The sequence below is a fragment of the Canis lupus genome, chromosome 17, assembly GCF_011100685.1.
Source record: "Canis lupus familiaris isolate Mischka breed German Shepherd chromosome 17, alternate assembly UU_Cfam_GSD_1.0, whole genome shotgun sequence".
Taxonomy (NCBI): Eukaryota; Metazoa; Chordata; class Mammalia; order Carnivora; family Canidae; genus Canis; species Canis lupus.
Window position 1 is genome coordinate 35,596,377 of NC_049238.1, and position 16,852 is coordinate 35,613,228.

Consider the following 16,852-nt stretch of genomic DNA (forward strand, 5'->3'; position numbering starts at 1 on the left):
AGCAAGAAGAAAGCTCCCTGCAGGGGGGCCTTATGCAGGACTCGATCACAGGGCCCCAGGATCATGATTTGAGCCAAAGGCAGATGCTCAACCACTAAGTCAACCCAGGAGGAGTCCCCCAAATATTTCATTTATTTAGATCTTTTATTTCTTTCATCAGTGTTTTGCAGTTTGCACCTAAGCATATAAGTTCTACATGTGTTTTGTTAAGTTTGCACCTAAATATTTCAATTTTTTAAAGATTGCATTTATTTATTTTGAGAGAGGGAGAGAGACAGCATAAGCAGGGAGGAGGGGCAGAAGGAGAGGGAAAATCAGACTGCCCACACCAGGCAGTCTCAGCTATAATTTATGGCTTCACGTCTCCTACCATTGTAATTTTGTTTTGCATTCATTAGTATATGATTTCTTTAAAAGAATGATCTCAAAGAATCACAGTTCTGATGGCTAACATTAACCATATTCCAGGAATAGGATGCTGACTTAATATTTAATAATCCATGTGACACAAAATGTTAAGTAAAACTAGAAAACTCACATAATCATTATCAATTGGTAAAGAAAAAGCGTTTGAAAAATTCAACATACATTCTTGACAAAAATTTTCAAATAGAAATACCAAGAAATGTGCTAAACCTGATAAAGACCATCTACAAAATAATTTATAGTCTACATACTTAATGGTGAAAGGCTGAATGCTTTCCCCCTAATGTTGGGAATAAGGCAAGAATATTTACTCTCACTACTCTCATTCAATATAGCAATGGAAGTTGTAGCCAGTGCAATAAGGCGGGAAAAGAAAATAAAAACCATATAGATTGGGAAGTAACTAATACAGTTGTTTGTATATGATGATATGATTGTTTATATAGAAAATCTCGAAGTATTTACAAAAAGTCCTAGAACTAAGAATTGAGCAATAAGGTTACAGGATACAAAATAAGGTTACAGGATGCAAAAATCAATTGTATTTTTATATACTAGCAATGAACGCAAGGGTACCAGAATTTGAAATATGATATCATTTACAATTGTTTATAAATATTGAAATACCAGGTGCCTGGGTGGCTCAGTTGGTTAAGTGTCTGCCTTTGGCTCAGGTCATGATCCCAGGGTCCTAGGATTGAGTCCTGCATCAAGCTCCCTGGTCAGCAGGGAGTCTGCTTCTCTCTCTCCCTCTGCCCCACCCCCTGCTCATGCACGCTCTCTCTCTCTCTCCAAATAAATAAATAAAATATTTAAAAACTGAAATACTTAGATGCAAACTTAAACAGATGTAGAACTTATATGCTGAAAACTGCAAAATGCTGAGGAAAAAAATCTAAGATCTAAATAAATGGAAAGACAAACCATGTTTGTAAATTGAAAGATTGCTGTTGTTTTAAGAGTCTATGGGTACCCTTTAACTTTAAGGCTATGGATTGAGAGGGAAAGCAGGGGCAGCAGCCAGCCCTTAAGCTACTTGGGTATGTCCCATTGCCAAGAACAGCCTAAAGCCAGACTAAAGCATTACAAAATGGATGCCAGCCCCTAAAGAGTATTTCATTACTTAGTTTTCCTCTCCTGATGATCAACCTCGTGAAGGGGTTACCTAGAAAGTGTTAATGCTCAGTATTTGTCTTCTTTCTCTCACTGCACATACTTGGTGGTCTGGTTTGCTATCTCCAGGATGACAGTAGGCTCTGGATGGCTGTTGATGAAGGCAGGATGCACATATATCCTGCCACTGCCATACAATGGAAAGGAAGGCTGGCTCCCAAAGTGGTTGGCCCTCTTGCTTCCTCACCTCTAATAGCTGAAGTGCTGGGGGTTCTGCATATCTCTGCAGTGGTGCTGATGATGGAAGATTTATCTTTTGCTCTCTGTATGTATAAATTTTTAAAATATGAAAATAATTCAACAGTGAAATTATTAGCCCACCCCAGGCAGTCTCAGCTATAATTTATGGCTCCGTGTCTCCCGCCATTATAATTTTGTTTTGCATTCATTAGTATATGATTTTTTTAAAAGAACAATCTCAAGGAATCACAGTTCTGACGACTAACATTAACCACCATGTCACTCATAGATATTACTGAGGCTGTTATTCTGAAAAGTAAATTAATTTCCCTTGTGTGAGAACCATCTGAATAACATTCACATTCCTCTCTAGGGTAGGCTGATTGACTCTAGAAAGAACCTGCTGCTTCTATGGCAACATAATGTGCTGAAAGGCTCTGCCCACCCCAACTTCTCTGACTCTATTTTGTCCATCTTATTGTCCTTCCCTGGAATTAGGGAAGAAGAAAATTGGCTGGTGTTTTGGGGTACATAAAAGTGTCAGGTGCTTTTAGGAAGCATCATATGCTTTCCAATGCACAGACACACACAAATATGCACACACACACATAATTTTCCAAAACATCAGTAAACAGCTTATTTTCTTTTATGTCAGCAATTTCATTATTTTTAATTTAAGGTTGAGCGGAAGAGACTTTCCCCTTCACCCATAACTTTTTTTTACAACAATTTAAGTGATGCAAAATACATTGGCGCTTTGTTTGGGTTAACAAAGAGTGCTTTTTTGGGGGGAAATATTAAAATGTGTTTTCTAGAACAAGGATGACTAGAAGAGAAGATAATTTTAGGGACTTGGGAAAATGGTAGTGATTGTGATGATGACACCTGCTATGCCTTGAAGACCTAAATACATATGGGCAACATCTCACTTAGTTCTTACCATCATTGTCAGCCTATTTTATGGGCTCAACGAATTTGTGTAACTTGCTCAGGTTAACATAGCAGTTGTCAGAGTCTGTATGCAAACCAGCTTTGTCTGATCCAAACCCTGTTTTAACCACTATCTCCTGCCTCCCCTTCTGTGATGCCTGGGGTGATGTGATGTTGACTTGGTCCCAGGATGCTCTCCTATAGGCAGCATGAAGCACAAGAAGTGGATAAGAACAAATTCAGTGAGAGGCAGCCAGGCTCACTGATGTTTATTCTGAAGGAGATTGAACCTTTGTGTGTTGGGTCAGATCTACTCTTGTTTATGTCATTGAACTGTCACAGAAGATCCTGGAATTGGCCAATCTTCAGATTTAGAGTGACCCAAGCCTGGTCTCCACTGGATGGTCAGGGTATAATGGTTATAATCCTGGATTATAAAGTTAGCCAGAAGTGGCCCACTCAATGGAAAAATGGGGATGGCACTGCAGGTTTAGTCTGCCTTGTGTTGTCTCTTATCTAAAGGGTTTCTGGCGTCTCCCCTGGGGTCATCCATCCACTGGTGGGGGGAATGGCCTGATCCTAATCCCTTATGGTTCTGCAGCCTGCTCCATTTGGCACTACTATTCCAGTGCTAATTTACAAGGTGGACAGTCTTTGTAGCCTGGGTAGCAGAATGTCAGTCCCTACCTGGCAGTGGCCATGACTTTAGACCTACAGGTTTCCTGTTGAGGAGGGCCTTTATAATTCTGGGGTTTTGATTTAGTGTAACCTTTGAGAAAGGAAAAAAAGAAAAAAGCAAAAGCTCTTTCTGCACTCTCTGGCTGAGAAACTGTGGGCTCTAGTGTCTATTTGTGGATTTGGGGTGGCTGTCTCTGCACTCTCTATAGACTTTTTGACACTGACAAAAAAAACACCCTCATTTTTATAAATTGCCATTGTCATGGACTCCATCAAACCATTAATGATCACCTATTCTATTCTGTGGTGGTTGGATTGAGAGACCGTTCAGAGTTGGGAGAAAGAAAGGTGTTTTGAAGGTGCAAAAGTTATTTGAGATTGCCACAGGATCAGAAGGGTATTTTGAGAATTCTTCCTTGAGCCAATTTTGCACATTTAATTACAAGCAAGGCTACTGTTAAAAAAAAAATTTACATATATGCTACACATACACACCTTCTATCTTGCCTATAGACAGATTTGAAAATGCCCATTTGAAGAATTCTAGCTAAAACATGGTAATGTAGCATCTTGAGCCTGATGTTTTAATGCAGGATTGCTTTGTCGGAATCCAAGGACAAACTAAGTTCTCAGCTTTCAAATAAATAAATAAATAAATAAATAAATAAATAAATAAATAAATAACAAGAGTTATGTGGAGCTGGGACCCTTCCATGATCCCAAGCTTGACCCCAGGGTGGGGTTGGTTGAGATTGGCTTGGGGTTGGGGGTCAGGGTGTCTGCTGACATTACTTGATAATAAGAAGCCAGATTTTTACATCCTGGTTGGATAGCTGAACCAAATCTGCTGGGTCTGACCTGTGACATTAAAATATCCTGCTTTGTAACATAGTTTCCCTGTGGGTTTCTATGTCTATGTCTAGGAGCATCCCAGGAAAGGGTTCTCCTGGGAAAGGGATAGATGGTCTGTGGGCTCTCTGAGTGGTTGGAGGGTCTCTGTTGGGGGCCAGTGGAAATGGGGTGTAGTGGTCCACCTGTGGGGCATGCACAAGCTCCTTTGAAGCCTGCCTGTGGCCGAGATTAATGAGGGAAGGTGGCCACAGGGAGTGTGGCCTGGGCCCAGATTTTGCTCAGCTTTTGTCTGCAGAGGTCAGCACTTTGACAGTGAAGGAGGAAGGTTTTGTCCTTCCTCTCTCTGGCAGCAGGGATGCCTGTGAACCAGCTTACGCCAAGAAGTCTCAGGGTCAAGGGCGAGGCCCAGCCACAAAGCTCTTCTCCTTCTTCCAATTTGACTGGATGTCATTCAGAATAGACTGATGCAATGATGCTGCAGAGCAGGAAACATGCAAAGCAATTATCTTTTTAGTAGGTCACTGGCCTCCTTTGGGAGAAGAGACCAGGGGGAGATGGGAAGGCGGGCAGCTCGGCCTCCCCCAGAGGCTGCGTGCGCAGTAGCTGCATTGGTGATTAATAGCCGTGTCACTTTCCATGAACGTTGCTTTAAGCAGCCGTGTTCAAAATTGAGTGGGAATGAAATAAAACAACTTAAAATAGATGTTTCCTCTATTCCTTATGAGTTGCTGGAATCCAGAAATAGCTTTTCAAATCTATAATTTTAAATGGCATCATTCACAGCATTCTCAGAGCCGTGGCTTTATTTTCACATGGATGTTGCTGTGTGCACATGCATCACTTCTTGTTTTTAAAGAGCATGAAAAATTTGAGCTTGGTGACTTTGAGGTTTTTTCGGCACTGAAATAAAAATCATGATCACAGAGAAAAATATAGCCTTTACATGTGTTTTTAAAGAAAAATAGTAACCCAGCAGAGGAAAGACAGGAAGAATATTGTGCCCATATAGATCATAAACTGGAGCAGTAAAAAGGTCTGGCAACCAGTAATTGCTGGCCAGCTGCAGGGATTACAGCCCTGTGAGCTGTGTTCAGGGCAGCCTGCCAGGACGCTGGCAACCAGAAGTTGGGCCTGGACCATCACGACCCGCAGTGCAGTTGCTGAGTCCAGGAGTGTAAATAGGAGGGTGACCACACAGTGGCAGGGCAGGGTGCCTGCACTGGTCACACCCTCTCAGACACAGAGACTTGGGGCCCCCTGTCTCTGCTGCCTGTGTTGGAGCCAGGCTGCCAGTTTGGAGGCTGATAGTGGCAGTCATAGGGATGACCTCTGGCTGCACGTCTGGACAGAAGGGTCACTAGACTTTAGTACCACTTTTGTCCTGGGGAAGCCAAAGAACGCATCTGATGGGTGAGAAGCCAGCAGGAACCCTCAGCTCAAACCTTTGGGGACTGTCACTGTCTGGGGCCAGAGGGAGGGAGGGAAGGCGGGCGGGTGCTGTGTGCTTTTTGCCCACTTATTTCTTCTAATCCCTGGCAAAAAAACAAAAACAAACAAAAAAACACAACAAAACAAGACAAACCAGGGGTGGGATGGGCTGCTGAGCATAAAGGCAAGGTGGATTCCTCATCTGAAATTCTTCTTCCAGCCCTGTGCTAACTGCCTGCTAGCTCCCACTCAGCACTTCAGTGTTGACCATTGACCTTTTCTTGGGACATCTAGTAACAAGTAAATATTCCAAGGAGACATGGAGGGGTGGGTGGGTGGAGGAATTGGGTATGGAACTGCTGAGATGGTGGGACATTCTATCTGTCACCTTGCTTTCTTTTTCCTGAGTACTCCTACCCAGCCAGCCTGGGGTACATCAACACAGAACAGGCTGGCCTCATAGGTTTTGTTCAGGTATGGTGAGACCAACAGATCAGGGGACAACCGCCATTGAAAAGATAGCTTGTTGCAGTTCCCAGGAGGAGGGGGTATTCCGTGGCATTCAAAGCTATATGGGAAGTACCAGGGATGGTCAAGAGGCAATGGGAACAAGGGGGAAACATGGTTTATTGTGGTCTCTGTGAGAAGGAATGGGGGAGGAAGGACCAGCTGGCTAAACAGGTTTAGGATTGTCTGGTATGAATAATTACAGAGGGTTATGGGGCATTGGGACTCTGTTGTCTGGTACCTGGCCCTAGGGGACAGTACCCACTTTTAAAAAGTCTGGTAAAGGTTGGGGTTGTGGGCTCTGGACTGGTTAGCTTGCATGTGAAAGATTGACAGACAGAGTAGTTCTTTGCTCTCTGTAGGCATTGGCTAGCCCTGGTAAGGCCAATCCCTCAAGGGTCAGGAAAGAGGGCTCCAGGTGGCAATGCATCAAAACATGTGGTCAGTACAGGTGCACCCTGTGCTGGCATGAAAGATAGAAGTGCTTCCACGGGGGAGGAATAACGGGTGAAATGCTCAGGGCATTCCGAGGAGAAGTAGCTCCCTCCTTTGATTGGCTTGGTTTGGGTTTTGAAGAGGCATGGCACGAATGGGAGAAAGTGTCAGTGGGAGGGGAGGGTATTTGGCTAAGCCACCAAAAATACAATGTGTGGCAGCCGAGTGAGGTTGGCTGAGAGCCTTGCCTGGACAGAGGCCCAGGATGGGAAGTGTCTGAAGGGGCTTAGCAGAAAAAACAGTTGGGACACTCAAGTAAGGCCAAAGTAGGCTTTTGAATGCCAAGCTGAAACATTTGGATTTCATGCTGTATGAGCTGGCCAGAGCTGTTCTGTTTTGCCCCCTGGTTCTGTTAATGAATTCATAGACTCATAGAGAATGCCTACGCCTGGCCGTATATCATAATCCCAGAACTTAATTAACAGGTTAGGATGCTGATGTAAATGTATTGTGGGTGAAAAAGAGAAATCCCCTGTGGCAGGGCTTGAAGACTCAGTGCCTCCCAGGCCTGCCGGTAATGTCAGCGAGCAGAAAGGGCTCAGGGGACCCTGGGGAACAGCCATGTCCTAAACGGAGGAGTCAGCAGGCTCTGAGCTCCAGTGGATCAGATCAAGGGAATGGAGTCCAGATTTACCAGATCTTCCTAGTTTTTGAGAAAACCTGGGAAGTCAGAGTCTTGTGTAATCTCCTGAGTTTTGTGAAATTGCCTGGTAAGTCTGCGGCAGCTCACCAGCGAAACTCTTTCCTCCCTAACAACACAAAAAAAGGTCTGAGCCCTGCCACATGGGCTCCTGGTGGTCTCTTTCTGCTCTGCACCTGGCCTCCTAATTGAATTGTGAGAATCAAAGGGGAAATGGGACGGTTATAAGGTGTACCTGAATTAGGAAAGTAAGCCATACCAGGTCAGGGGTCAGACCTGGCATCCCATCCGAAGACCTTCTCTGAGGTCTTGAGAGAGCTATTGCATTGTGCTTCATCTCCATTTCCTCATTGGCAAAATCCATCCATCCATCCATCCATCCATGCATTCATTCATACTGTGTGTGGGGCCAAGACAAACACTTCACACACAAAAACATAATTTGATGGGATGCTTTCTAAAATGGCATTGCTATTATAATTATTTTTTAGCAAAACAAAAGCTAAAAGGTGTAATGATCAGGGGCTTCTTTTCCTGGTGCTGTGTGGATAAAGTTCCCTCTAGCAGCACATTAGGAAATACTGGTGGGCAGCCCTGGTGGCGCAGCGGTTTAGCGCCGCCTGCAGCCCGGGGTGTGATCCTGGAGATACGGGATCGAGTCTCACGTCAGGCTCCCTGCATGGGGCCTGCTTCTCCCTCTGCCTGTGTCTCTGCCTCTCTCTCACTCTCTCTGAATGAATGAATGAATAAATAAATAAATAAATAAATAAATAAATAAATCTTAAAAAAAGAAAAAGGAAATACTGGTGATTGACAGAGTGAGATGGGGGTGGGGTTACATGCAAGGCTCTCCTACCCACATCACCTGGTCTAGTTCTCTCTGTGTCTAGAGCTGTGAGCTCAACAGCTGGGCCTCAGCCTTCTTGACCCTGGTGGACACCCAGCACCTAAAGTGGTGCTGACACAGAGCAGGTGCAAAGATGTCCCCCAGAGGAGTGGATCTCATGTGTCAGTGAATGCCTTTGGTACACAAAATTTCAGCCACAGCGACCATAGAAAAAGCTACAGTATAATCATAGCACTGAAAAATGGAAGTTAAGAGAACAAGGACAAATGGAATTTAAATTGACCTGACATTATGATGATGCCACTATTGGATCTGTGATTTTTTCTTACTGGTTTCGCAGTGTTCCAGCAAAAGCTGAGAAGTTTCGCTACAGGCTGTCAGGCCTCATTTGATGCCATGCCCCACTGTTGTCAGTGTACACTGGGGCAGACAGAGGGCAGACTTGGGTAGTGATCCTCAGACAACCAACGGTAGGATGGTTAGACTGTGCCTGGGGAAGCTCAAAAGCCACCCCCTGTGTGTCCCTCTGGTCATGTGTGTCCTTACCACCTCCCACCCACAATTCACAACAGGGACAGGTTATGAATTCTAGACATAGTATGCACGAAGAATATCATGGTGTCCTTCTTTTAAGAACAAATAAAGACCATATTAAAGCATCAAATTATGTTTAAGAAGGTCTATCAAATATAAAAAAGTTTTTAAATTTCTGTTTTCCTTCTCTCCTTGTGATGGATAGATATCCTCCCTTCACTGGTGTCTGAAGCAGGAGGCTGCTCTGCCTGTTAGATAATATAGTACCCTGTGTGCATGTGTGTGCATCCCAATATGCACATGCACCTGTGTGCACGTGTGTGTGCATGCATGTGTGTGTGTGTGAGATGGTCTTTCAGAAATCAATATGAAGGTCACAGGTGTTCAAAAATAGGATCTGCCAGGCCCAGGGCTGGGGAGCACCACAGGGCTCGGGAGGAGGTGACTTCCAAAAGGCCAGGCTCTTTGCAATCTGCTGCCGAGGGATTCTGTAAGATTAGTCCCCGGGTGTTGCCTATAGGGATAATCCCAGGCCACTTCAGGAACCACACTGAGGAAGGTTACCATCCGCCCCGATGCCACTGATGCCACTGCGAAATGCAACAGCTGCTCACAGAGCACAGGATTTACGGCAGGATGTGAACACCCTTCTGTGTGGAACTGCAGGGGAGATTTAGGTGGGCTGAAAGTAATGGCCTGCCCATGAATCTGACAGGAGCACCGGGGTTAGCTTTGCCTCCTTGTTGAGAATGTCCTTTTGAAATATGTTCTAGGATATTGCGCTTGTCCTATTAATTATGTCACAAACTTCGTAAAGCTGAATAATTAATGATCACAGGGCACTTGGAACTATAAAATGCCATGTAAATGTTAAGGCATAAAAATTATTCTGTGTATTAATTAAATAGATAGGATGCTTTAAAAATATTCCATGGTGGGGAAATAAATTTCCAGAAGAGCTGAAAAGCTTTTTTGTTGGATTGTCCTAAGAAACTTTTGATATCTAATTATCTTAATCACATTTTAGGAGACTTGGGCATTCCTTATTCTGAAGCATTTGAAAGGCAAAATGGCTGCTTGACATGTTTAGCTCAGGAAATGAAGTTGCCTATTGAATTTTGGTAAAAATTGTGTCTGCTTGGTTCTCTCTAGCCGGAGGCAGTTTGGTCCTAAAGCCAAGGAAGAAGTCAAGATCATTGAGCACCAAACACAGACCCTTCGGCTGATGCCTCACCTGGCCACAGCCTTGGCCTTGACCTTCGTCAGCAGGTGAGATGGCTCTCAGGGTTTTCTCCCTGAAGACGAGTGTGAGCTCCTGCCTGGCATCAGTAAGGAGTGAGAGGGGAGAGGCAAGCAGGGGCTTCATCTTCTAGCTGCGAGTAGGAAAGAGTCTGTGTTTGAAGTCTAATGCTCAGGTTAAGAGTGATGTCTCACTCTTGATTATCTGTATATCCAGGTGAGAGAAGCCTCAAACCAACATTTCTCCACAGTTTCTGAAAGAAACAGAACAACACCCTTGGCTGTTAAGAGTGCTCTACCTCTGATAAAGGTTCTAATTTAAAGTTTTCAAAAATAGGTCAAGGTGTATGCATATGCAGGTAGGGAGGTAAGAGTCAGGCTATTGAACAACACAGTAATCATACTATAAATTTACATGGAGCTTTGCATTTTATAGCAGGCTTCCATCTATGCCTCTCAGCTATTCCTCCTCAAAGCCCCGGGAGGTTGTCTAGGCAGCTGTGTGTCATCACCACCTTCTAAAGGTCAGAAAATTGGGGGATTTGCCTAAGATCACAGGGTCTGGGAGTAGACGTACTGGGAATATAACTCCAGATTTTGGACCTTTATCCTGTGTTCTCTCGTCCTTATGCAATCCTGCTTCTTAGAGTATTCACTTCTGAGTAATTTAGAATCGGTGTGTGTTTGAAATTTACTGCACAAACGGCTAGACTGGTGCCGGGATTTCTAAAAGTAAGGTAATCGAGAAGCCCTGCCAGTCTGGTGTGCTGCTGGCTTGTGTGGCTGCCTGGCTACTGCTGGCCTGGCCACACTTCTGCACTGGGATTCCAGGCTTCTCAAACAGCAAGTCCTACAGACTGAACTTCTGGTAACGCTAACATCAGTCAATCCCAGCCACCCAGAAGAAAATGTGAATCCCTCACATCCAATATCTTACTTAAAATATTTTTGAATGCTTTTTGAGATTTAATTAGCATATGAAACAATGTACAGATTTTAGGGTATAGTTCAATGACAAACATATACCCTTGTGTAATGAACGCTCCAACCAAATAGAAAACATTTCCCTCTTTGCAGTTGCCCCTCACCTCACCACCACAGCCCCACCACTCACAACCACCTTTCTGAACTTTATCCCCAAAGCTTAGTTTTGTCAGGTCTTGAACTTCATATAAATGGCAACATATAGTATGAGTATGTATGTCCAGTTTATTTTGTTCAGCATCATTAATGTCCTCATGTTCCTCAGTGTTGTTGGTAGTTTGTTAATTTTTAGTGCTGAGTTGTAACATTAAATGAATAAACCACAATTTTTAAGTCCATTTTCCCAGGGCTGAACATTTGGGTTATGTCTAGTTTTTTAGCTGCTAGGAATAAGACACAATGAATACTCTTGTACAAGTCTTTCATTTTTCTTAGGGTAAATACCTAGAGAGGATTTGCTGGGTAATTAGATATGTGTATGTCCAACTTTATAGAAACTGCCATTTTTCAGAGAGGTAGTACCATTTTATACTCATTTGAGCAATGCATGAGAGTTCTGGTTACTCTATCCTGAGATATGTTTAGTATCTCAAAAGTGTTACCAAAAAAAATCAAGTTGTATGAGTCATCTAAGTCTGTTCTTTTTCAAAATTGTCTTGGCTGTTTTGACTTGTCTGGGCACTTTGCATTTCCATATACAATTTTGGACTTGCTTTTCAGGTTGTGTGTGTGTGTGTGTGTGTGTGTGTGTGTGTGTGTGTGTTTAAACAAAAAGTCTGATTGTATTTATCTGTGATTGCATGGAATCTCTTAAGCAATTCAGGCAGTACTGGGTCTTTCAAATCCAAGAAGATGGTTTATCTCTCTATTTATATAGGAATTTAATTTTTCTTAGCATGTTTTATAATTTACAGTATAGAGATCTTTCACATTTTTTAACTAAATTTATTCAAATGGAATTGCTTTTAAAATTTAATTACTGTTTCTTAATGTTATATGGAGATGTAATTGAATTTTTTATATTGACCTCTATATTCTCACTAAATTCACTTATTAGATCTAATATATTTTCTATATATATAATCATATCACATGTACATGAGGAGAGTCTTACTTCTTCCTTGCCAATACTTGTACCTTTTAAAAATCCTTTTTCTTGTCTTGTTAGACTGGCTAAAATCTCCATTACAATATTGAATAGCAATTGTGAGAGTGAACATTCTTATTTTGTTCCTGATTTTAGAGGAAAAGCATTCAGTATTTCCCATTAAGTGTGAACATTCACTGTAGGATTTTTGTGGATGACTTATTAGACTAGGGAAGTTCCCCTATACTCTTAGTTAGCTGAATGTTTTTAACATGGATGTTGGATTTTGACTTAATTTTTGCCTCTATTTAGCTGATTATATGAGATTTCTTCATTATATTAATGGAATGAGTTACACTGATTACTTTTCAAATGTTGAGCCTGATTTACATTCTTTGAAATCCTTGGCCATAATGTATTATAATACCTTTATATTATTGGATATAAATTGGTAATGTTTGTATAAGGAATTTTGTGTATGCTTGTAAAGAATATCATTTTCTTTCCTTTGAGATGTCCTTGTTAGGTTTTGGTATAAGGGTTATGCTGTCCTCAGAGCATGAATAGGAAAGTGGTCCCTTCCCCTATATTTTCTCAAGGAGTTTTTATAAGATTGATATTATTTCTTCCTTAAATTTGATAGTATTTACTAAGAAGCCATCTGGGCATGGTTTTGTTTTTAATAGGAAGATTTTTGATACTCTGTTAATTTCCTTAACAAATAGGATTCTTAAGATCACCAAGTTCTTCTCTGTCAGTTTTTGTTAATTTGCGTTTTTCAAGGAATTTGTCCTTTTCCTCTAATTTGTAAAATATATCTAAGTTGTTATTAATATTTCCTTATTATAATACTAATGTCTATAGGATCTGTAGTAATGACCCTTCTTATTTCTAATATAGTTTTGGGCTTTGTTTAAGGGTCAATTTTGCAAGATGTTTATCAGTTTTGTTAATCTTTTCAAATAATATACTTTTGTCTTGAGTGCTTTTCTTACATTTTTGTCCCTTTTCTGTTATTGATTTAATTTCTTGTCTTTATTATTTTCTCACTTCTATTTAGCTGGGAATTAATCAGCTTTCTTTTTCTAGTTTTTCCTAGCTCATTGGTCTAAAACCTTTCTTTATAAAATAAAAATGTATTATTAAAAAAATTTTCTGCTCATTTTGTTTTGTGTATTTTTAAGCTTTGTTATTTAGAACATACAGATTTTGGGTAATATCTTCTAGAGGAATTTAGCCTATTATATTAACTGTTTCTCTTTGTATCTGGCAATTTTTTTTTTTGTCTTGAAGTTTACTTTCTCTGCTATTGTTATAACCATACCAGTTTTCTAATGCCTAGTGTTTTCATGTTATATCTCTTCCCACCGTTATATTTTAACCTGTCATTGAATCAACCTACATGTGCCATTATGAGATTTTTATAAATAGCCTATGGCGAGGTCGTGCTTTTTATCCAATTTGATAATCTTTAACTTAAAATGTTAAGGTCATTTTTATTTGCTATAATTCCTAGTAAGTCTACCATTTTGCTACTTGCTTTGTTCTGTCTCCATTTCTTCATTCTCTTTCTTTTTCCTAGTGAACACTTTAAGTATCATATTATGCATCCTTATCTTGCCAGTACCCACCTTGAATTGGTATTATACCACTTTATATATAATGTAAACTTGTAAGACTGTAATTCTTTCTTTTTGGGGGGAGCTATTGAGGTTGTTTTTAGTATTTCATTTTATCTCCACTCAGATTTTACCTGTACTTCTTTTCTTTTTCTTTTTCCCAAAAAATCTGGAGTGTGTGTATTTCAACTACTTGGGTGATTCTAGTTAATGGACAGAGTTAAGGACTGCAGCAGCTTTTTAGGAAGCTTCCTAGTGTAACCTGGAAATAAACTTCACTAACAGATAAAAGACGGCAGTATTAAATTTCACGAAAATTTAAATTGGATCAAAATAGCTTGATATAAAACCTGGTAATTTTTCACATGCATGGCAATGGAAAATACAATTCTTCTTTGAATTTTTTGCCCAGTAGTCAAAAACTACAAGCTATTAACTATTACAAAGAGGCTAGAGTATCTACATATTTACCTCTTTGTTCACTATTCATAATCCATGACACAGGAAGTTAATAGACCACATAACAAAGAGTTGCCATATATTCCACATTTATAAGTTTCTATATACACACATATGTACTTGCATCTTTAAGTATAACAGAAGTGTGATATGTACAGCATGTTTCCTTTTTCTTCAGCTCTATTTCTTTTTTAGCTTGATTTAAACTTAATTTACCTTGATTTTTCTAAGTGCTGTATTGCTGCTATTAGTAAACATTATTTTCTCTTGATTTTAGGGAGATACCTTCCAAATGCCAACATCAAAGAAATAGAGAGATCACAATTCTAGCTTAAGGTTTCAAGGGGAGAAATGAAAGGTTATTAATGGAAATTAATTAATAAAAAATCATGGAATCCTAAAAAAAAAAAAGTCACGAAATCCTTTTCATGTACCATGCAAAAGTAACACAGTACTGAACAGGACAGGGTCAGGTCCATGCCTCATCAAACTGTCAATCTAATTGGCCCCAGGACCTTCCATTTTCCTGGCCTTCACTCCTTGCACCCACTGTGGTTTCTGGCCTTGCTCAGGGTCCCCATTGTGGTTCTATTTCTTCTTCCTCTTTATTTCTTTCTCCCTATCCCCCATTGTAGCAGGGGGTTGACTCACTGAAAATTTGGTTATTGGAAAGTTGTCTGTGTTTTAAAACAAGCCCGGGGAGAAGCCGGTGTTTTCTGCAACATACTCTGGCTTTCCTGTTTCTCTCTAGTTGATAGCCCCTGGTGCGCCTTCTCTGACTTGTACATAAAAAGTTCAATGAAGCTGATTGCAACTTGACGAAATCTTATGCTAAGTACCTCTGCCCACTTCACACACATTTTGTAAAAGGTTATGAAACCTTGCTTCTAGGACCCATTTCCAAATTCCCATGGATATGATGCTGCCAATCAACTGGCTTCAAGTTTTAGGGTCTGGGTAACCTCAAGTTTGTTGAGTTACATGTTTATTCAATGTGCTGAATCCTCCTCAAGTACAGAGAAACACTCATGAGAGTAGTCTAACTTAAGTGTATGAGTCTAGAGTTAGGAGAGCAGGAAAAACAGACCACCAGCTAGGTCAGCTGGCCTTGCCTCTCCTCCTTTCTAATGTGACAAGACATGAGGAGTTAGAGGTCACTTCGTGGTTAAAAGGCAAGTAATAGAAATGAGGTGGGATGTCTTTTTCCAGTGCACATGTGTTTATATATTCAGTAATTACATGATACCTTGCTAATAGGTTTACCAGGTAAAATACAGTCCTCAAATGCATAATTTTTATGCATTTTTATCCAATGCATAATTTTTTAGTCTAAGTATATCTTAATACTTAAACTAAAATACTTAAACTAAAAATTACGCATTGTCTGAAATTCACATTTAAACCAGTCTCCTCTATTTCTGTTTATTAAATCTGGTGGTCCTACCTGGTAGGCCCTGGACACATGCTAGTGCTTGAGTCAGACACAGTCCCTGTCACATGGAGCATATAGTGCCTTATCTGGAGCTTGACAGTAGAAGGTCAGCAAGCTACTTACCCTCGTCCTTATCCCCTTTTTTTCCCATTGTCTCCACAGGCCTGGAGAGAGGGAGGACTCCTCTAGCCCTTAGGGAGCCCAACCATCCTTATCCCCTTTCCTCCTCATTGCCTCCATAGGCCTGGAGAGAGGGAGGACTCATCTAGCCCTTAGGGAGCCCAACCATCCCCACCCTTCATCACTCACATTCTCTTGCCTTTAACAAGGAGGAGATGGAAACTCAATGTCTTTTGGAGCTTGTTCAGTCCAAGAAGAGACGGGACCTTTCTTCCCACTGACTGCTCAGCTGCTGGATATCGGGACTGACTTGATGAAGCGAGGGCTGGCATGGTGGGGGCCTCTGAGAAGAGATGATGGGCTCCTGAGGAGCCTGCCAGGGCTTTTCTCCTCCCACCTGTCCAGAGATGGCAGACATGTCCCTTCCTCCCTTTATTACATGACCTGTGTGTCAGGCACCTTTCCAGGCCCTGAGGACTCAGCAGCCAACAGTTCTGTCTAGGTGGCTCACATGGCCAGGTAGGTTTCCTTGTTTTCTGCCTTTGGGCATGGGAACCATCCTTAGGTTTCTTAATTAACCTCTTCCCATGGGGCCTAGGGCATCCAAGGCCTGCTTCTCACTGTCGAGTGCCAATGTTGCCCTGCATGCTTCCTGGTCTGGGGGTACACTGGTGGATACATGGCATGTGGGGTCTTCCTGGACATGTGAACCGCACCCTGGCTGATGCCCTCTGTTCTTATCCACTGACTGCTGGCCATTAATGCTCACAGTGCCAGTTGTTGTTGCCTGCCATCACCTCTGAGACTCAAGTGTCCTGCCCCCACCCCACCAATTACCACATTCTAGTGAGTTTGCCTCCCTCGTGGGAATTATTCAAGGCCCTCCCTCCTTATTACCTCACCGGGGCCCTCCCCAGCTCCCCTTCCTGTGCCCTGCCCCCCACATGCAGCCTGGTCCTCATCAAATACATTCTCCACAAGCAACCACACCTAAATAGAATCTGAACTCTCACTTGACTGCTGGAACCCTCCCAGGGCCTTCCAGCCCCCTCCTTACTGGATAAACTTAAGCTCCCTCCTACAGCCTTGGAGTACCTTCCTCTGCCTGGCCCCTGCCAGCCTCCACCCCACCTCCATATCTTTTCTCTTCCACATTGAGGCTCTGTACTCAGCCCTTGCCCTGCTTTGGCCTTCCTCACAAACAGCATCCGCACCTTGCCTC

The 16,852-nt window shown here is 41.9% G+C and overlaps 1 protein-coding gene across 4 annotated transcripts in view; it reads left to right on the forward strand.

The window, feature by feature from the left end:
• The window catches only part of ACOXL (acyl-CoA oxidase like), a 348,079-nt gene that overhangs the window by 146,835 nt on the left and 184,392 nt on the right, over positions 1 to 16,852 (forward strand). For 3 of the 4 annotated variants that reach the window (XM_038561423.1, XM_038561424.1, XM_038561426.1), the window contains exon 11: positions 9,843 to 9,959. The exons of the other annotated variant lie outside the window; for it this stretch is intronic. In XM_038561423.1, the coding sequence (XP_038417351.1) occupies positions 9,843 to 9,959 (117 nt within the window). The remainder of the gene's footprint in view (positions 1 to 9,842; positions 9,960 to 16,852) is intronic. 4 annotated transcript variants of the gene reach the window in all.